Below are 21,647 nucleotides of genomic sequence, written 5' to 3' on the forward strand. Positions count from 1 at the left end.
TTTCTTTTTCCTTAGTTTTGGCTGGTGTAGTTCTAAGAGCTGGCCACAAGATGGAACTAGTAAATGCTAACTAAAACTGCAAACCCTATTTTGTCATAACATCCAATATTCATGCCCGCATAGAGACTTGCGGCTGACATTTCGGATCCACTATTCCAATCTGTAATGTGTCTATTTTGCAGACAACCATTTATTGTAAGGGTTTACTTGTGCTTTAAATATTGAGTATAAATAAACACTACAGTTGATAAAATGGCCTCTAGCTGCCATGATGGGCTGGTGGGTAACAGGTAGATCGGGGGGGGGGGGTCAAAGTAGTGCTAATATAGGAGTAAGTACATTTGACAGCCACCTTGTGTATTTATCATAAAGTACTAGTGCCAGCATGACCTCTAAAGTTTAATGAAAGCACTGTATTTATACTTTCCAAAGCTTTACTATTCCTATGTGTATTCTGCCTGTCTGTATTGTGTTTACATAGCCATGGCATTAAAGGTGTGCTTCACCTTAAAGTTAGCCTTTAGAATATTATAGAAGGGCTAATTCTAAGCAACAGGTATGGGATCTGTTAACCGGAAACCCGTTATCCAGAATAGATCCGAATTATGAAAAGACCATCTTTCATAGACTCAATTTTAATCATATAATAACAAATAAAACAGTACCTTGTACTTGATCATGACTAAGATTTAAAGGGGTGGTTCACCTTTAAGTTAACTTTTAGTATGTTATAGAATGTCCAGTTCTAAGAAACTTTGCAATTGGTCTGTATTATTTATTTTTTATTGTTTTTTTAAATTATTTGCCTTTTTCTTCTGACTCTTTCCAGCTTTCAAATAGGGGGTCACTGACCCCATCTAAAAGACAAATGTTCTGTAAAGCTACAAATTTATTGTTTTTGCTACTTTTTATTACTTGATGTTCTATTCAGGTCCTCTCCTATTTATATTCCAGACTCTTTATTAAAATACATGCATGGTTGCTTGAGTTTGGACCCTAGCAACCAGATCCTTACTGGTGCAAAACAATCTTGTTGTGTTTAATTCATGTTTAAATGTTATTTTAGCAGATGTTTTGGAGAGCCAAACTATGGAAAGATTCTGGGTAACCGGTCCCATACCTGTAATATGTCATTTTTTTTTATAGTTTTTGAATTAATAGTCTTCTTCTGACCCTTCCCAGCTTTCAGACATGGGGTCACTGACCCATCTAAAAACAGATGCCCTGTAAGGCTACAAATGTATTGTCATGACTACTTTTTATAACTCATCTTTTCAGACCCTCGCCTAATCATATTCCAGTCCAGTATTCAAATCAGTGTATGATTATATTACTACAACAATTTTGGCCCTAGCAACACGATTGCTGAAATTGCAAACTGGAGAGCTGCCGATTAAAAAGCTAAATAACTATAAAAAAAATAAAAACTAATTACATATTGTCTGAGAATATCACTGTCTACATTACACTAAGGGGCAGATTTACATATGGTCGAATATCAAGGGTTAATTCACCCTCGATATTCGACTGCCGAATGTAAATCCTTCGAAGTCGAAGGATTTACCGCAAATAGTTCGAAGGATTTTAATCAATCGATCGACTGATTTTTCTACGACCAAAAAAGTCGAAGTTTTTTTTAGAGAGACAGTACTTCGACTATCGAATGGTCGAATATTCAAACGATTTTTAGTTCGAATCGTTCGATTCGAAGTCGTAGTCGAAGGTCGAAGTAGCCAATTCGATGTCCAAAACATTCGAAATTTGAAGTTTTTTTTATTCTATTCCTTCACTCGAGCAAAGTAAATGGGCCCCTAAAAGTTAATTTAAAGGTAAACAAACCCTTTAAAGTTTAAAGCCAAAATAAGGAAATGCATTTTAGGTCAGACAGTTTTACAGTTAACTGAAGGTATTATTAGGGTGAAGGCATAAGATTAGCATAGGTACAATGAAATCAGGATAGACATGTATCAGGTTAATGTAGAATGACGGTATTTTATTTGGAATGTACATGTACAGAAGTGTAGCTGCCTCTGGATTCTGTTACCCACTTCCATTCCAAACATTGAACAAACCAATTTAAAATAAAAGAACTCTAGTTTATGGAAAAAAAAAAAAAGTCACTAACATTCAACATGAGTAAAGTTCACAGATGCTAAGAAGAAGAAAATATACATATACACACACACACATATATATATATATATATATATATATATATATATATATATATATATATATATATTATATATATATATATATATATATAATTTGTTAGAAATGTTTATAACTTAAATGTTAAAGGAAAATTGTGTAACCTATTGCCAGAGAGGGCTGCGGTGCCTTGTTCTACAACGCTGGGCAGCTTACTCTGGCAGCACAGTTTACAAACAAAAACAAAAAATAATAAAATAATAATAAAAGTTAGCAAACAATATAAAAATCAATAATGTTAAAGCTACAGAAAGTGCAAACATTTCACATTCAGAAGATTTAGATCAATTTCCCAGATCCATACTGTAAACGGAGTCCTTTAATTGGAGGGGATTTGGTTCAGCTGATAGGGGTGCGACATGCGAACAAGAAAACTATATGCCTTCCTTAACTGGACCCCTGTTCTGCAAATGGACCTCCCTTACGTACATTATGCTTCGCTGTGGTATTTGTCATTAGAGGAATGGCAGCTTTAAAATAATCCTTAGCAAGTGCTGCCTGGAGCTTTCTTTGAGCTACTAAAAACAGCATCTGTGTAATTTTCTTCCTAAAACATTTTCAAAATCACTAGGAATTTTTTTGACTTGATGGGTAATATAACCAGACTGCCATTACTTTAGTCCTACAACATTAAAGAGGAACATAAACCCCTTGATAGATATTCATGCTCAGTGTAGTATTTTTTTTTACTTTATACTCTTTTTACCCCCATACTTTTTCCCCAGACATAAGCATTTTTTACACTATTAAAATAATACATTTTAAACAGTAGCACCCCGTGCTGTTCTGCTAGCCTTGCCAGTGATAGAGCAAAACAGGGAGCATCAGGAGATGCTTCACTCAGTAACAATCGGACATGGGCCAGCCATAAGAACAGAAGGGAGGGCTGCCATTTCAAATTCATTATATAAACAGTGAAAACTGGACAAACCAGACCAAAAAAAAAAAAAAATGAACATAAATTGCAAACATTTTTGGAGGAGTGCTTTGAACAACTTTACATTAATTGGTATCAAGGCATTTAGTTCCCCTTTAAAACAAGAGGCTGGTGAGTACATTCACAAACAAAACCAAAGTGTCTTCAGTGATGTGAAACATCGAACCTGTCTGCAATGAAACGATAAGCTGCCACTGGCATTATTAATATAGCGAATATGAGATATAAAGTGGCTACTACATTTCAATGGAAGATGAATTAAGTGCACGTGGTTAAAGGAGGCGGTGCTTGGGCCCAGCCGTGGATAAATGGTAAGGACAAGGGATTTTCTTTCTAAACAGTGTTCAATCACAACATTATTTTAATAGAACCCGCCAGATCTGGGTTGGGCTTCAAGCTGCAAAATGAAAGCATGGTGTTTAAACCGATGGATTATGACTGGCAAACCCTGTTATATCCAAGTATTGATAGACCTGTTCAGCAGAAAAAAAAAAGGAGAACACGTGATCAGTTTTTCTAATGCTAATAAGCATAACAATGCTTTGGGAATGTAAAATGGCAGAAATAGGTGGTGTGTTTTGGGGCAATGAGTATTACAATTACCTGCCATCCCATTCCCAGGCACCAGGAGGTAGGGAAAGTGACAGTGATAGAGGACTACAACCTGGGGGGAGCAATACAAACATGTCTGCCGGTGCTCAGGTTTTGCTGGTGCAGAACTGTAATTAGTCTCTTACACTGTAATTAATTACTCAGCTGGTAGAAAGAAACACCACTTTTCCCTATAGCAAAATAACCCTTTTTCCCCTCAATTTTAATCAATACACTGAATGGAAAGATTTTGCTCATCCACTGGAAGTTCTCATAGTGCTCCAATATATGTATATTGATAGCAGGCATGAGGCTGAATGCAGACCAGTCTGAGTAAGCCTTGGGTCTCTGGGGGACAATAATGACTAATGGGTGACAGAACTAAGAGAAGTGAAGCGCGAGATCCAGGATGGAATGAAGATGTTCATCCATAGTGAGAGAAGGACCAGCCTGACAGAAGTTGAGCAGGTTGAGATTCATGGGGAGCGGCCCTTTTTATTTCCACATAGGAGTGCTGAGGGTTTGGTTGGGTCCCTGGTTGCATGAAGGCTGTCCATACCCTGCCATTCCTCCCATACCAAAAAAGGTCATTCCTGTCATTTGTTGGGACATCTGAAAGGAGAAGTCGTCAGGTTATTAGAAGTAGCAATCATCAGCCTGACATTACTTTATCTTCATTAGACAAAGGGTGGAGAAACGGATAGAACAATATACTGATATAAGCTCACTCACCAACTGAATGTCTATTCAACTCCTTAATGGGGAAAGTCTCATCTACATACATTATACATTGTGGGTCATATTCTAAGCACTTTTGCTTTGGCCTTTCCATCAGTTTTTAGTATGTTTGAATAACATCAGTACAGTACAATGTGATCTGTGGTTTGATGAAAGGTTGCCAAGATAATGGCCTTCCGCATATCGAATAGCAATACGGACCATACTTATACATTCACAGCACTGAAATTTATACAGATATTGGACCTGTTATAAAGAATGCTCGGGGCCTGGGATTTTTCGGATAACGGATCTTTCTGTAATTTAGATCTTCACACCTTAAGTCTACTAGAAAATCATGTAAACATTAAATAAACCCAATAGGCTGGTTTTGCTTCTAATAAGGATTAATTATATCTTAGTTGGGATCAAGTACAAGCTACTGTTTTATTATTACAGAGAAAAGGGAAATCATTTTAAAAATTTTGATTATTTGGATAAAATGGAGTGTATGGGAGAGTTTTCTGGATAACAGGTTTCCGGATAATGGATCCTATAGCTGTATTTGATTGATAAATGCTTTAGCAGGAGCTGGTCCTATACCCAGTCACTACTGTAGGCGGTGCAAAAGCACACGTGCACTTTCCTGTAGCCTATTCTGTATGTGCTGGCTCTTCAATACAAGATTTGCTTTTTCTAGCACACTACACTTTCAACAAACTAGAGACTATCATCGATGGCATTGGTCGGATTTAAAGCGATACGGACACGTTCCTATAAAAATCATAGGAATGTGTCAGTATAAAGTAAATGCTGCACAAGGAATCGTTTAACTTAAAGCCGCCCCTGCAAACCTGTGTTCCCCCAGCACTGCTAAATGTCCTTCTGTGACGCTGGGCTGGGAGTGGTGCGATCCTTCCATAGGCTGATTACGGATGAAAACAGGACGGCACTGAAGCAACCCGGAAGATCATTAAGCTGTGTCAGCAGCACACAGGTTTGTGGGGGCGGCTTTGCAGGGGGCTTTAAAGGAGAAGGAAACCCCCTGGGCGCAAAAATCCCTCCCCACTCCCTCCTCCACCCTGGCCTACCTGTCCCCCCAGGAAAATGCCCCTAACTTGTTACTCACCTCTCTGCGCAGGTCCTGTCCACGGAGTTCACAGGCGCCATCTTCTCCCAAGCGATCTTCTTCCTGGATTAGTTGCCATCTTCTGGCGCATGCGCAGTAGGAGGATTTTACCGGTACAGATCTACTGCGAATGCGGCGAATGTCACGAAGTGAAATTGGAAAACTTCGTGACATTCAGCGCATGCGCAGTAGATCCGTACCGGTAAATGCTCCTACTGCGCATGCACTAAAAACGCCGGTCAAAGCAGGAAGAAGACCGCTTGGGAGAAGATGGCGTCTGTGAACTCAGTGGACAGGACCTGCGCAGAGGGGTAACAAGTTAGGGGCATTTGCCCGGGGGGGCAGGTAGGCCAGGGGGGCAACACAGGGAAGGGTTTTTGCGCCCAGGGAATTTCCTTCTCTTTTAAGCAAAACGATTCCTTGTGCAGCATTTACTTTATACTGACACGTTCCTATGATTTTTATAGGAACGTGTCAGTATCTCTTTAAAGTGGAACAATCATGAAAATAATTGAATATGAACTTTAGCTTGCAAAAGGAAACTTTCTAAATTTGATTAAACATTATGGGCATATGTATTAGAGATAAGTCTTTCAAATGAATGGACAAGTACAAACAGGGTCGGACTGGGGGCCCCGGGTTACTGCCCCAGGGCCCCATTTTGGCCCCCTCTGCCACACAGCGTTTGTGCGCATGCGTGCAGCACAGAGATCGGGAGCAATTTTTTTGCCGCAACCATCCGACAAAGGGAAGTAGCGCCATTAAGCAGCGGATCTGGGCCAGGGGGACCCACAAGAGCTCACTGGGCTTTTTCCTGGTGTCCTGCCTGCCCAGTCCGACCAGAGTAGCGGGACATCATTTCAGTTATAAGCTCTAATACATCTCTGATTCTCATTTGCAGATTTCAGTAAGATGAAGCTTATATTAAGTTTCTTTTCACAATAGCTCTCTTTGTCTATTCTGCAGCTTTATTTCAGAGAATGTTTACAGGGGTCGACTGCTGGTGTTACTATCTGCATGGCGTTTGTATGTTCTCCCAATGTCTGGATGGGTTTTCTCCAGGGACGCCAGTTTCCTCTCAAACCCCAAAACACACTGGCAGGTTTATTGGCTTCTGATGTAACTGATCCAAGTGTTCAGTGAATGTAATACGGAAGTTAAGACTGCAAGCTTCATATAATGAACAATCTGATTTTTTTAAAGCACCATAAGAGAATAGTGGAGTATTTAAATGACTACAACTCCCAGCCAGATGCAGCCCCCCCAAGACATTTTTGAATTCTGAGGATTTAGTACCATGGGGATGGCACAGTAAAAGCTTGCAATTAGTATTAATATCTGTTTCAAGGTATCTGCAGAGCTCCCTCTTTGAGACTGTGATTTCATTAAAGTGCCATGCTTTTTGAAAGTTTGAAGACGCCCTAACTTGCATGCTGTAACACAAATGGTTATTTTGATGCTTGAGGCCAGAGTATTGACAATGATAGGTAGGTAAGGCCTATAGGTAAAAAGGAACATCAGAAAAAACAAATCTTTTTTTCACTGACGGTTTTGGATATAATCTCACCTGTGCAACATTCCACTGTAGCTGCTGGCCTGGTTGCATTCCATACATTGGCTGCCCTACAGCACCCATGTTAGTTACATATCCTGTGTGCGGAGGCATCATTCCATTTGGGACACCCATGACAGCTGCCTGTACACCGCCCATGTACCCTGCGGGCACTGCCATTGGAGCAACCATAGCAGGATGTGCTGGTTGGGCCATTATGCCCACTGGGGATGCCATCATGCCTCCCATAACCCCTCCTGGAGATGGAACTGCAGAAAAGCCTGGATAGGCATTTGGATATGCCATCTGAGCTGGTGCCATGAAGAGCGCTCCTGTTTGAAGTAATGAGACAGATACTAAGGGTTAATTTTATTCATATAAACAAAGGCTACAAGCTATTAACACAGACCTTATCATCATGCTAGCCACCACATCTAAAGTGGACATTATGCATTCTTCTATATTAACAATTAATAATGAATTATATCATATTCAAATCACTTATTACAAAACAGAACAACGTTAACAGTTCAGAAGGAAGTTACTTTGAAGCCTTTTATCAATAGCACCTCCAACCAGGTGATCGGTAGTGGGATACAGTATGCCTCCAGGAATACATACAAATGAGCTCAGATCATAGCTCAGAAATCAGATTCTTGTGAATGCCTGGTGCTGTCATGTTAAGTATACAGTATGGCCATATTGAAGAATGTCATAAGATTCTAGATGATTAAGAGTGGCCATAGATGTTACAATTACGATCTTTCCAAGAAAGATTGTTTGTTTCAATACACACGTGTAGAGCTGAATTGTCAGATTTACAGGTAGAAACAATAGAATTCGACCTGTTACCTGTATGATATTATCTATGGCCACCTTTAATAAGGATTCTTCAAAGTGTACCAACAATAGCACCTAGATCAAATAAACTCATAATGTGGGGGGGGGGGAAGAAAAAAAAACCTTGCATAATTATTTTCACTCAAGACAGAAACTAATACCTAGCTCAAGTTTAAATGAACTGAAGGGGCATTATCAGTGTGATCAAGCTCATTCTTGAATTACTTTCTAGTCAAAAGATAGCAACATCAAGTTAATTGACAATAAATTGATCTCAGGGTTGCACTATAAAATAATTGATATGTTGGAACAGTTGTTAGAACCCCATTACACATGGTCCATGACACGCTACAATTCGGGGAGATTAGTCGGCCGGCGCTAAAAATCTCCTCTTCTCCGGGGGCGACTAATCACCCCGAAGTGCCTCTCCTGCCTTCCCAATGGCTAGAATGAAAATCCCCGGCAATATGGGACTTGGAGCGCTTCATTTTCCGAAGTCGTCTGAAGTTGCCTCACGAGGAGGACTCACAACGACGTGTGTTCACAAATAGGCTGATCCCAGTCAGTCAGTGAACACACACCCACAGGAGATGCGGAAAGTGATAGCATATATATGCTATCAGAGAAAGCAACCATGCCCTTGCAAACTTACCGGCTCCTTTAAAGGAATTGTTCACTATAAAAATAAAAACTAGGCAAATAGGCTGTGCAAAATAAAAAAAAGTTTCTAATATATATATATATATATATATATATATATATATATATATATATATATATATATATATATATATATATATATATATATATATATATATATATATATATATATATATATAAATATATATATAAAAATGTCTAACAGAACAGAACACTACTTCCTGCTTTGCAGTTCTCTTGGTTTCCACTGATTGGTTACCAGTCAATAACCAATGAGTGACTTGAGAGGGGCCACATGGGTCATAATGGTTGCTTTTGAATCTGAGCTGCATGTTAAGTATCAATTGAAAACTCACTGAACAGTTATGTCCCATGTGGCCCCCCTTAAAGTGGCTGACTATCTCAGAGTTAGAGAGCTGCAAAACAGGAAGTTGTGTTCTGGCTATTATGTTAGGCATCCGGTCACTCCAGCCTTTATACATTACATTTTTGGCTAACTAACTATATTAGAAACATTTTTTTTATTTTGCACAGCCTATTTACCCAGTATTATAATTATACAGGTATGGGATATACTTACCAGAATGCTTGGGACCTGAGGTTTTACTGGATTTTTAGAAGATTTATAATATGGTGATCCAAAGATTACTTATCACATAAATTGCAAGGTCCCAAGCATTCTAGACAACAGATCCTAATACCTGTGCACCAGAGATTGTAGAAAGTGAATTGAGTGTGGACACTCAGTGCAGTTTCTAAAACATATTGCATCTTTATATATTATCTTTATATATTTATATCTATTTTTTTTTTTTACATACATAAATGCGTTTTGGTTCATTGAGATCTGATCCCTATTTGTACCTTGTGCTGGAATTTGAGGAGCCTGAGATCCATATAAGGACAGAATGGAATCCTTGGATAACTGCTTTTTCCCTCCATCTTCAGACTTTCCACCAGGCTCGGGGAAGAGGTTGAGATTTTCTTGCACGGACCCAGAGCTTCTAGGTAAACCAGGCTGGGGGTGATAAAAATATAAGGATAGGAAACAAAAGAAGGGGCCGCTACTGCTCACCGTGTATTCCCAACCAGGTGCTCTGTCAAACAGTGTCCCCACTGCTAACATCCAATAGACTCAGAACAGGCAGACGGCACTTCTGGAATAGGTTTATTGGGGTTGCTATGGGTCTACAGCAGCAACCCCAATAAACCTATTCCAGAAGTGCCGTCTGCCTGTTCTGAGTCTATTGGGTGATAAAAATATACTCATGAAAACCCAGTGACAGTTGACAAACTGTTGCATTAATGTTTCCTCTGCAAGAACAACTCTCTGCCACCTCACTTTGCATGAATTACCCCCTGGAAGTTAAAGAAAGGAGGGAAAAAGTACTTTGTTCATTTCAATATGTGATATGTTGTGAGTGTTCACAAGTTTTTCCTCATCAGCATCACCAATGGCTCTGGTCAGTTTAAGTTTTTCAGAGCTGGACAAGGCGACTAAATAAAAAAAAAAAAAAAAAGGGGGGGGACACGAACATTTGAGAAACTCCCAAATAAAGATGGATTTATTTTCAGCATCTACTTGTGGGAAGAGCACCAGCATGTATATTATTGCTGGGGAGAGCCTCACAAACTAGTAACTTCAAGTTTTTGGTCTTTCTTTGTCATTAAAGTTTGTTTTATTACTTCTATGCATGCAAAGTAAAGAAATGCTATCATCAACATTTTTGTACTAGTTTCTACTAAAATACCGCTAACCTAATTCAAGTTTATGCAAGAGTCACATTTCCTGTTTAGTGCTTTGTCTGTTCCTGTTTTATGGGTAAACACAGAAACCTTTCCTGTTGTCCTCCTGAGGTCAAAGAGCTTTTAACCCCAACATATACACAAAATATTGACCTGATGGTATTATACGCCTGAAACTACACAAATTATTTCCACAACATTCCCCTCTGTGCTGGAGGAATTGCAGATCTCGAGGCACCATGCTGCACGTTTTTTGGGACTGTCCAATAATCCAACCACTGTGGACTGAAGTGGCAAATCTTTTAAGCAAAATGTTACTGCGACCGATACCAATGGATCCAATTGTTTTACTTTTAGGCAAACCTATACCTAAGTTGCGCAGATGTGGTCAAGCCTTGGTCAATCAGGTCTTAACGGCTACCCGATTGGCAATATCATCCAAATGGAAGAACTCTACACCACCTAACTCGGTCAAAATAGTTAACAGAATAAATAGGATAGGATTTTTGAAGCAGGTATAGCACAAGTACTTAACAAAGTAGACCAATACACAAATATCTGGGACTTATGAGAACTGAGAGGCCTGGCAGCTAATGCACCACAGGGAGCCCACCTTCAACCTGTTAAAAAATTCTGAGAGGTATAACATTTTACTTCTACCCACAACTCATGCCCAGCCTGTTTACAAGTTATCACCGCAAGTTGCAGTTAAATAAGTATTTAGGCAATACAGTATATGGTTATCCACTGGACATTAAAGGAGAAGGAAAGGTTAAAACTAAGTAAGCCTTATCAGAAAGGTCCATCTAAATATACCAGTAAACCCCCAAAGTAATGTTGCTCTGAGTCCCCTGTCAAAAGAAATACTGCATTTCTTTCCTTCTATTGTGTATACATGGGCTTCTGTATCAGACTTCCTGCCTTCAGCTTAAACCTCATTGCCCTGGGCAAGAGCATGCTCAGTTTGCTCCTCTCCCCCCACCCCTCCCTTCTCTACTGTAATCTGAGCCCAGAGCAGGGAGAGACTCAGGCAGGAAGTGATGTCACACCACATTAATACTGCAGCTCCTATTCTAAACAAACAGAGAGTTTCTAGAGCTTTTTACTCAGGTATGGTAAAACATTCTACAGAATAAATATAGCATTCTAGCTTGCACTATTGCAGCTAATCTATTGGCAATAAAATGCCTCCGTAGCTTTCCTTCTCCTTTAAGGGGCCGAATCGAGGGTTAATTAGGAATTGAAATCCTTTGACTTCGAATATCAAAGTCAAAGGATTTAGCGCAGATAGTTCGATCCAACGATCAAAGGATTATTCCTTCGATCGAACGAACGATTAAATCCTTTGAATCGAACGATTCGAAGGATTTAAATCCTACAATCGAAGGAATATCCTTCGATCAAAAAAGGTTAGCCAAGCCTATGGGGACCTTCCCCATAGGCTAACATTGACTTCGGTAGCTTTTAGATGGTGAACTAGGGGGTCGAAATATTTTTTTAAAGAGACAGTACTTCGACTATCGAATGGTCGAATAGTAGAACGATTTTTAGTTTGAATCTTTCGATTCAAAGTCGTAGTCGAAGGTCGAAGTAGCCCAAAAAAAACTTCGAAATTCAACGTTTTTTTTACTTCGAATCCTTCACTTGAAGTTAGTGAATCGGCTCCTAAGTAAATATCTTGGTACTTTATTTTTTTACTTGCTATGTTTCAAGTGTTAAAGCAAAAAAACAAAAACCAAATGTTGTATTTACTATACGACTCTTGTAAAACTAATAAAAATAAAAAAGAGCTTTTAACCCCAAGATAAAAAAAAGATCAGAACAAAAGAGGATGTTGTGGACAATAATATTAGAAGACAATGTTTCAAAAATTGTGTTTTTTTATGCTGCATCCTTCCAGTTCTTCAGAACCACTGTGTGAGGTAACACCTCCTGTATAATGAACTTATCCTTATCTGTATGCCTGAGACACAGGCTGCAGCAGGGGGAAGAGAGAGGCTGGCTTAAACAGACCTCATCGTAGTTTTCCAATTACAAGAGGAGTTACAAATAGAAAAATGGAACAATGATCAATTCTTTTATAAAAGAAAAAATGTTAAATGATAAAAAAAAGAGGCAGAATACATGTGCTGCTTAATCAACTTTACTAAAATTAGGAAAGTACAGGATGATCTTATCCCTTTAAAAGACACAAAAGTAGAGCAAAATAGCGAAGCATATAATGGATGTGGTGTACCTGATTGGATTTGGAGACAGACACTGGTGCAACAGATCCAAAAAGGTCCAGTTCCTTCTCCAAGCTAGTGCTGGGCTTGCCATTAGGAACAGAACAATCAATGGGAACATCTAGGTGGACATTAGAAAGTAGTGTAAAGCCCTATGGCACATACTTTTCATATTACACTAATTAATACAAAATACTCAATATAAATGCAATACCAAATGTTCCCAAACTTATTTAAATCTAATTGTATATCATCTGATCCTCGTTTTCTGCTTGATGATTTGCAACAACCCCTAAGCTTAGCTGCCCAGGCCACAACTGAGCATGTGCAGTGTCACAAACACTCCTAACAAAATCCAAGATGCTGAGCGCCTGTGTAATTTTAAGGGCCTGAATCATGGCAGTTATAGAGATTCTGAAACTTAAAGGGGTTGTTCGCCTTTAAATCGTAGCAATAAACAATACATTTGTAGCCTTACAAAGCATTTGTTTTTTAGATGAGGTGACCCCCATTTGAAAGCTGGAAAGTAGAAGAAAGGAAATATTTCAAAAACTATAAAAAATAAACAAGCAGCTTCTAATTAGCCATTCTCTAACATACTAAAAGTTAACTTAACGGTGAACCACCCCTTTAAGCTTGGTGCAGCAAGTTCAGTGTAATACAGCATTTCTACCCATGTTTGTTTTTAGGGGTTAGTTCTTTATGAGAAAAAAGTGTCCTGGTGTCTCTCCCACCAGTTATTGACGCTCACTGTACAAGCTGGTTGATCACTCCTGTATTACTCCAGTCATTGGTGAGGAGTGCCTTTTATAGGTTTCCATAAGAAAGACAGCAACAGAAAATAGCATTCATGTAACCATTCCACTGTATTGTCCTATGGAATATATTGGCCTTAACCAGGTTGCTGGGGACCCCAATTTGAAAGCTGGAAAAATGTAGAACAGGAAGGCAAAATACTATAAAAAAAAATGACTACCAATTGCAACGTTGCTAGGAGAAGGAAATAATACAACACACTAATGGGAAGATTTATCAGTGTCAGGTTAGAACTCAGCACAGAAAACCCCACTCACTTTCTCTTTATTCATATGGGATTTTTAAAAGCATATTTATCAAATGGTGAACTTCACTGAAAAATACGATTGTAGACATCCCATAGGAATGAATAGAAAGTGGGGGTTTCTGTGGTTATCCCACACTTTGATAAATATGATCACAAAAGTTAACCTTTAGGATGGTGTAGGAGGAAACATGTAGGGGAGGTTCTGTGATGTAGTTGTTTGGTCACAGGGACAAGTTGATAAGGACTAAACAGTCTCTTATCAAGTCCTTACCTCGGAATGACCAGAAGTTATCGTTTTATTTAAAAAAAAAACAAAAGAAATTAGCAAAGTCATCTCACCCAGGCCCAGCAAGTCCATTACAGGTTCTACTGCCTTGGGTGGTGATGCTTTAAGTTGTTGTGTCTCATCCTTCTTCTGTGGCTGTTAAGAAAACATACAAGTTCTAATTTTAGCAACAAACAAAAACAAATGCATAATCACATAACTGTGAACATTGCTCTCTCCTCTTGTTCCTTACAGTCATCCTAGTACCTATATTATTGCACATGAAGTTGCTTACTGGGTTTGATTAAAGATGATAAACTCTGACTCTTGTGACTAAAGGACAACTAAAATCTTTATTTCTTCAGGAATACTACAGCTCTTTAGGGCTTCCCACTACAGACTAATAAAATCAGCAAAGAATATGGACACATTTGAAAGCACATCTAGTGATCTGCAGTTATTACAAATGTAGAGTACATCACAGCTCTGCCACTTGTTCTACAGAGTTATAGATCCAATCATCATCTACCATCCAGCACACAATGCAGCTATGCATGTATATGTTGGCAAGATGACTCACCAGCTTAACCTTTTCAAAAATGACTGGTTCAGATTTGATCTCTGGGGCAGATTCAGACTTTTTCCACTTAGTATCCTTCTCTTTCTGTCAGGAGAAAGATAACATTAAGAGACAGTGAGTAGAATGATCCATCCCATAGGTCCTTTCAGTGCGGCTCAAGTTCTATCCTGAAGGTAAAGCCACACGATAATTCTTATCAGTAGATAAATGTATACAATTTTTCACAGAACATTTTAATTCATGCATCCAGGCTAAAGACATGCATTCGGCTAACTCTATTTAGCTCAATCCCAGTTTCATCAGAAGGAAGTGCAAGTTTCCTTTCTATTGACTTGCATCATGGAAATAAGCTTATCCTTGTGTTGAAAGTAACCCAAGTAACATATGGCTTGCTTCACTGAGCATGTATACCTTGTGTTCATCCAACAAAGTCCAGGGGGTTGGGCTTTACAAAAGGAATGGTAAATTAGTGATAATTTTTCTTGAGATAATGGAGAATTTAACGGACATTAAAGGCATATAGGGACTGCTTTACAGTGCTTTAGGTGGCACGGTGCCAGGCTTCTAGAAATCACAGATTTTTTTTATAGATTCTGTGTGATCAGAATGCAAGATACTTTTTTGGCAGAAAATATTTCTGTTTGTGTGTGGCTTAAAGGGGAACTATCGTGAAAACGAAAATTTAATACAAGCTTCAGCAAACTGAAATTAGAAACTTTCAATTAAAAATTCTGTACCGTTTCTGAAATAATAAAGTTTATCTTTACTATTCCGCTCTCAGCATCTGTTTCTCTTCATTTTGTCTTCATGCAGGAGTTAGATGTCAGATATTCATTGACAGTTATATCCAATATATCTTAGAGCAGGGGTCCCCAACCTTTTTTACCTGTGAGCCACATTCAAATGTAAAAAGAGTTGGGGAGCAACACAAGCATGGAAAAAGTCCCTTGGGGTGTCAAATATGGGCTGTGATTGGCTATTTAGTAGCCCCTTTGTGGGCTGGCAGCCTACAAGAGGATCTACTTGGCACTATACTTAGTTTATATGCAATTAAAACTTGCTTTCAAGCTTGGAATTAAAAAAAAAAGCACCTGCTTTGAGGACCCTGAGAGCAACATCCAAGGGGTTGAAGAGCAACATGTTGCTCACGAGCTACTGGTTGGGGATCACTGTCTTAGAGAGGTGCTCCCTTTCCTAGCAGATGTATTAGAGCTCACTCAAATAACTGATTCCAGTACAAACACAATCTAACAAAATAACTGCCCTTTGAGACAGGATTTCTGTTGCTTTTAATAGACTGAGCTCTAATACATCTTTTAGGCAATAGGAGCCCCCCAATAAGATATATTGGACCTAGCAGTCAAGGATTATCTGACACCCAACTCATGCGTGAAGACAAAATGAAGAGAAACGGATGCTGAGAGGAATAATGAAGATGAACTTGATTATTTCAGAAACAGTACAGAATATGTAATTGATTGTATTTGGAAACTTTCTTATTTCAGTATGCTGAAGCTTATATTAAATTTTCATGATAGTTCCACTTTAATACAGATATGTGATGTGTTGTTTTATCAGCAGGCTAGATTTGCATTCTTTTAAATGAGCCAACTATATGTACACCAGAAACATGGGATTATCTCCAGGTTCCCCAACTGGTTACTTCACATTTTCTCTTCTTACTCGAAATGTTTGTCATAGTGAAAAATGCATTGTGTACCAATATGCCTTATGAGGATTTATGACATCAGAAAATACCCACTCATACTCACTCTAAAAGCACTAAGGTCCACTCTGCGATCCATGTATTTTTTCTTCTCATATTTCTCTCTAATAAAAACTTCAACAGCTCTGAGGATGTAAGGTGAAGGATTAAAACATACATTCTGAATTCTGGCAATAGAAAACACTAATATCTGAAGCATGTTCCAATGTAAATACCAAAATGTAATCTACAAAGAAAGGGAAAAAAAGCTGCTTAAATGGCTGCATAAAGGATACTGATCTGTCTGAGGCCGAATGAAGTTATCTGGAAGAAATGCTTCATAGAGTCTCTTTGCTTTGCCGTTACCCATTTCTTCCATGCACTGGAAAGAGAAAACTATAGGTAAGAACTGACACAATTAGAAAATATTTAAATATTCATTGACATCAAAATAAATTAGCCAATATATATATACCCAATGAAAATTAAGGAACGTGCCATGATGCTTTTTGGTAAAGCAGACTGGGAAATAAACATCATGCATTTTGCACCCACCTCCAGACAGAAATGCTGCATTTAAAATACTTAAAAAGATAATATTAAGGCATATCTGGAAGCACTGCAACATGATCAACTGTTGGAATAGACAGCAGCCAGAAATAAACATATTTAAATTTAAATACAGGGGAAAAAACACAAAGCCATGTCATTTGATGTCTACGACAGGTTCATGCTGTTTTACAAGAAATAGGGCTAGACATCTTTTTGCAAGAATTACAGCCTTACCTGTATTTGTTCCTGAGTCCATTGGTCCAAATTGACAGACTTTACCCTAGAAATGTGAACTCCAAGGTTCCTGTGGACCCCAGCACAGCGGATGCAAACAAACACGCCAATGTTCCAAGAGGCCCATCGTGGACCTGCATGGCAGAAAGGGAAAAAATGTCAGCTTTTTGGATGGATACACATAATACACAAAAGCCATGAATATCTTGTAAATTATATCCATATAAACGGCGAGCTCTGTCATTTCTGCCACATGACTCACTGAAATTTGTGTATTATAATAAATAAAGTACCCCCAGTTGCAGAATATGAGGATATGAGACGTTACCTTGGAGTTCCATGACCTGTATAAAAACACTCGGCCTTCGACCTCGTACTTTTATATGGTCATGAAACTCCTCAGTAACTTACGATATCCTTAGAATTTACAAGAGGGGGTACTTTATTCACTATTGCACTGTATAGGATTAATGGGAACACAAATCTCACTCATAAGAATCATATAGAAAGGACTTAATAAAGTTTCTTGCAGGTTTAGATTTAGACTTTGCATCTATCTTAATCCTGCAGATTCCTAGCGAGGGCATACACATGTGCATAAACATTATTGATTTACAAAAATCTTAACCTCCCCTTTGTGTGAAGCACAGCAAGTGAAAACCACAGACAAAGTTTATGCATCAAAAAGCATGGTCATGCTTTGTCTATATAGCATTGATATATAACATGATCTCCCTAGTGGAACTTACAATCTAGTTTCCTACCACTAACACAGTGAAGATTGTCTACTTTGTAGACTTTCCTTATTCTGTACTGTTGCATATAAACAATGGTTTGCTCTGGCTGTAGATGACGCCGTGTCAATGCAAAAACACACCATATGTGTACACTGTCAACACAGAACACCTGATTTGTTTACACATAATAGGCGTTTATATATAATTATGAGCAGCTATAAATAATTTTTTCCTTTTGGCATACAACATGACACGGTTACAGCTTTGAATAACAAGATGAGAAAGAAGATATGTGGATTACTCAAATAAAAACATTTTTACAGTCACTCAAGGAATACCTCACAATGCAATAAAGTTAATATGTGTGCAACAGTATAGAGACTTGATCTATTGGTAGATGAGCAACAAGCAATAAGTCACTACTTAAGGTTTTCTCACTCCAGATTTGCCAAATTAGTGAGATCTAGACAAGATACTAAAAAGATACCTTTCCTAACTTTTGTTATGTTTGTATGTTACAGAAAGGCTAATTTGAAATATCATTTCATTTAGGCTTCATTTATTTAAATAGTTTTTTAATTATATGCTTGCTTTTTTTTAATCTTTCCAGCTTTCGAATGGGTGTCAAGGACCTGGCCAGCCAGTAAACTTTTGCTCTGCAAGGCTAAAATGTAATTTTATTCAGGCCTCTGCTTTTCATATTCCAGTCTCTCATTCATATCACTGCCTGGTTGCTATGGTAATTTGGAGCCTAGCAACCACATAGGTGCAGACATTCAAAACTGAATAAAAATCTAAATGACTCAAAACTCACAAATGATAAACAATGACTACCAATTACAAATTGTCTCAGAACATTGCTCTCTACATCGTGGTAAAGGTTAATTTAAAGTTGAACAACACCTTTAAGGATAATTCAACACAGTGTTCTCAAGACCACAGCAACTGCGCATGATTTCTGGGTATTCCCCTTGTAACACAAGTGGGGTTTTCCACTGCAGAGAACAGGCAAAAAGCAGAAGTTCTATAAGGATTTTCCATTCGCTGTTTCATGTGTGCTGCTGCAAGGCTAACAGAAAAATAAAAAATGAACTGCAGAGAAAACTTTAAAGCTCAGCTTTACAACTATGAAGATTCCTTCCCATACTAGTATGGGGCCAATATCATCCCAACTCAAAGAATCCATTACCTTTAACAACACAGGCACAATAAAAAAAAATCAATCAGGGCCCTCACCATACTGTCCCCTAATAATATTCAGTTATAACTGTGCATCTATGGTGGTGAAATGTTGGCTCCACATGTAAACTGCTGTATTTGTGGTCCATTGTATTCCCTTATTCTGTAACATGGTACCATACACTATTGTTCTATCTAAAGAATAACACAATCATATGGGAAAGAAAAAACATTTATATGTGTGTAGAGATCTTTTTGCATGTGTTGGGAATCAGCTCACATTCATGGAGATTAGAGTCCTGCAGCAGGTCGGGTACATATGGGTTACCCGCAAAAAAAACGGGCACCCTGTGAAACGAGGGGAGGATTTTCAGGTGCGGGTATTGCCGCTGGTTGGGTTGCAGGTCTCATCTAAATTTCTTATCTTATGTAATATCGTCTATCGTTTACTCCTTTTAAAGTTTTACAAAACTTGTTTCTGTCCCCGCCCACTTTTGATGACGTCACTTCAGGTTTGCAGCACCATCACTTCCTGTTTGATGGTTGTCGGCCGGTTGCGGATAAGGCGGGTAGCGGATCAAAGTGGGTAGATATGCAGTTTGCAGTTTGGGTTGCGGGCTGCGGGTTTGGTTCTTAGAAATCGGTTCCGCGCAGGACTCTAATGGAGATCCCATCCTTTCAGCCAACACTCATATTGGTGAGGGTGACCCATAGTCAGCAGATTAGATAAAGGGGTCACCTACCTGACCAGGTATACAGAGCCTGCCAAATGCTCACAATAGGTCTGATGCAGGACAATTGGGCTAATGCAACATAAGGATTGCAAGCTCTTGAGTTCTCTGTGCCCTACATTCCTGCACACTAATTGCCATTTACTAAAGAGGATCAGGGGCTAGAGGTCAGAATGTGTCTGTCCCTACATTGGGCAGCAGTAGAAGCAGGAGACAGTTCCCAGTGAGAATGACATTAGAGCCTCATCAATGTGCCCATGGATTTCTTATTGGCACCAACACCTTGAATAAATGAATGGCTATGACAGTAGCCGACCTTGTCTAATAAACAATGAATAAACACAATATATACTTATATGTTTAATGTAAGGTTTGGGGGGATTGTCTGCCCAAGAGAAAAGCCAGTTATCAAATCTGATAGGGAAGAAGGGTTCCCTAGAGGTCACTACTATAAACGGCGACATTTACCTTTAGCCAGACAGTCAGCGCAAAACTTGTTCTCGTCTCGTAAAAGAAGCTCAGAGAGCACTGCCTGGTACCGCTCCACATCACGAACCGACTTCCCGGTCATGTTCCCGGGAGACAGCTATACGGCCTCTTCGATGGTGCGGCTGCTGCCCACTTTCACTTCCTGTTTCCGGGTCTCCGCCTCCTAACCATCTTTAGATGTACGTCACGCCGCCCTGAAGTTTAACCAATTGAACGGCTGCAGCAGGCCACGCCTATCGAAGAAAAATGCATGAATGGGCTCTGACTCGTATGTGAGTGAATGGAAATGTATTTTTGATTGGAGAGCCTATTGACAGAACGACAACGTCCACACTCAACCCTCCTTTTGAGCTTTCTAATGGAGTGTCCCTAAAGTATCCTCACTCTACTGTCCTATTATATCATTATTAAAGAACCCTCGTCATTGTATATCCAGCGTTTGCATCTCCCTATTCAGTGGGGTATATTTATCAAAATGTGAAGTTAGAGATCACCACAGTCTTCTAGAGTGAAAATCTGCCACTCTCCATTCATTTCTGTGGGATTTAAAAGAGTATTTATCAATGGGTGAAAGTAAAAGTTCACAATTTGACAATTTGATAAAAACGCCTATAAAAATGCCATAGAAATGAATGGAGAGAGGCGAAATTTCCCTTGAGGACTGTAGGGATCTCTAACGTCACTCTTTGATAAATATACCCCACTGAGTCTTTAAGGGCTCACACAGGTCTGGACTAAGAATTAAAATAGGCCCTGGCATTTCAGGTACACAGAGGCCCAAACAGCCCCCACCAGCCCACTAAATAGTGACTTTCTATGGCACTTTATAGCAGCCCCTCTGGCATTTGCCAGAAACCACAGATTGCCAGTCCGGGCCTGGGCTCACACCTTTTATCACAATAGTTACACATGATTTAGAAGTACAAATACGGGACATACAATGCTTCCTTATTCTCCTGGAGTCTCCTAGTGTGTTTACCATGAGACAGGGTTAGAATCCAGGCCCGGACTAGCAATCTGTGGATTCTGGCAAATGCCAGAGTAGCTGCTGTAAGGTTCCATAGACAGTCACCTTCTAGTGGGCTGGTGGAGGTCTATTTGGGCCTCTGAGACTTGGAATGCCAGGGCCTATTTTGACTCCAGGTCCAGACCTGGTAGAAACCCCAGAATCGCTTCTCCGTGTTTTGAGCATAATAGTTTGTGGTCTGTGTGTATTGCACAAAATCTACCAAAACAGTCCCAGAAGGCTGACATTTCAGAATAGGGATGCAGTCCTGAAAAGGTCAACCATGGTGCTATGTGTGTGTAGTCCAGTGCTTAGCAAAATATGCCATGGTCCAGTGCCTCCAACAGAAGCATTTCCATTTTACAGGAAGATACAAATACAGTTGCAGTTCAAACCTGAAGAAAAACAAGAACTGGACAAGATTGCTCTGAAATAAGTTTACATAAAATCCAGGGTTTGGGATTCAGACATACCCCAGCTCCCAGCACTTTTTGCTAG

The 21,647-nt window shown here is 39.2% G+C and overlaps 1 protein-coding gene across 2 annotated transcripts; it reads right to left on the reverse strand.

The window, feature by feature from the left end:
• Positions 1–1,967: 1,967 nt before the first annotated feature.
• On the reverse strand, positions 1,968–20,318 carry smap2.S (small ArfGAP2 S homeolog). 2 transcript variants are annotated; one of them, NM_001092591.1, is given in 10 exon segments: positions 1,973–4,351; positions 7,153–7,469; positions 9,502–9,655; positions 12,620–12,729; positions 14,011–14,092; positions 14,517–14,600; positions 16,289–16,367; positions 16,518–16,603; positions 17,008–17,141; positions 20,123–20,312. In NM_001092591.1, coding segments are annotated over 10 exon segments (1,266 nt in total). In that variant the 5' UTR covers positions 20,226–20,312; the 3' UTR covers positions 1,973–4,234.
• Positions 20,319–21,647: the final 1,329 nt, after the last annotated feature.

The sequence above is a fragment of the Xenopus laevis genome, chromosome 2S (assembly GCF_017654675.1).
Source record: "Xenopus laevis strain J_2021 chromosome 2S, Xenopus_laevis_v10.1, whole genome shotgun sequence".
Classification (NCBI taxonomy): domain Eukaryota; kingdom Metazoa; phylum Chordata; class Amphibia; order Anura; family Pipidae; genus Xenopus; species Xenopus laevis.

Excerpts from the sequence above, each read along its gene's own strand:
- smap2.S (XM_018248280.2), bottom strand. The coding sequence starts at position 20,225 with ATGACCGGGAAGTCGGTTCGTGATGTGGAGCGGTACCAGGCAGTGCTC. Across the intron at positions 16,604-17,007 it reads GGACTCAGGAACAAATACAG|TGCATGGAAGAAATGGGTAA; the intron begins GTAAGGCTGTAA and ends TTCTCTTTCCAG. Across the intron at positions 12,730-14,010 it reads AATGGACTTGCTGGGCCTGG|ATGTTCCCATTGATTGTTCT; the intron begins GTGAGATGACTT and ends ATGTCCACCTAG.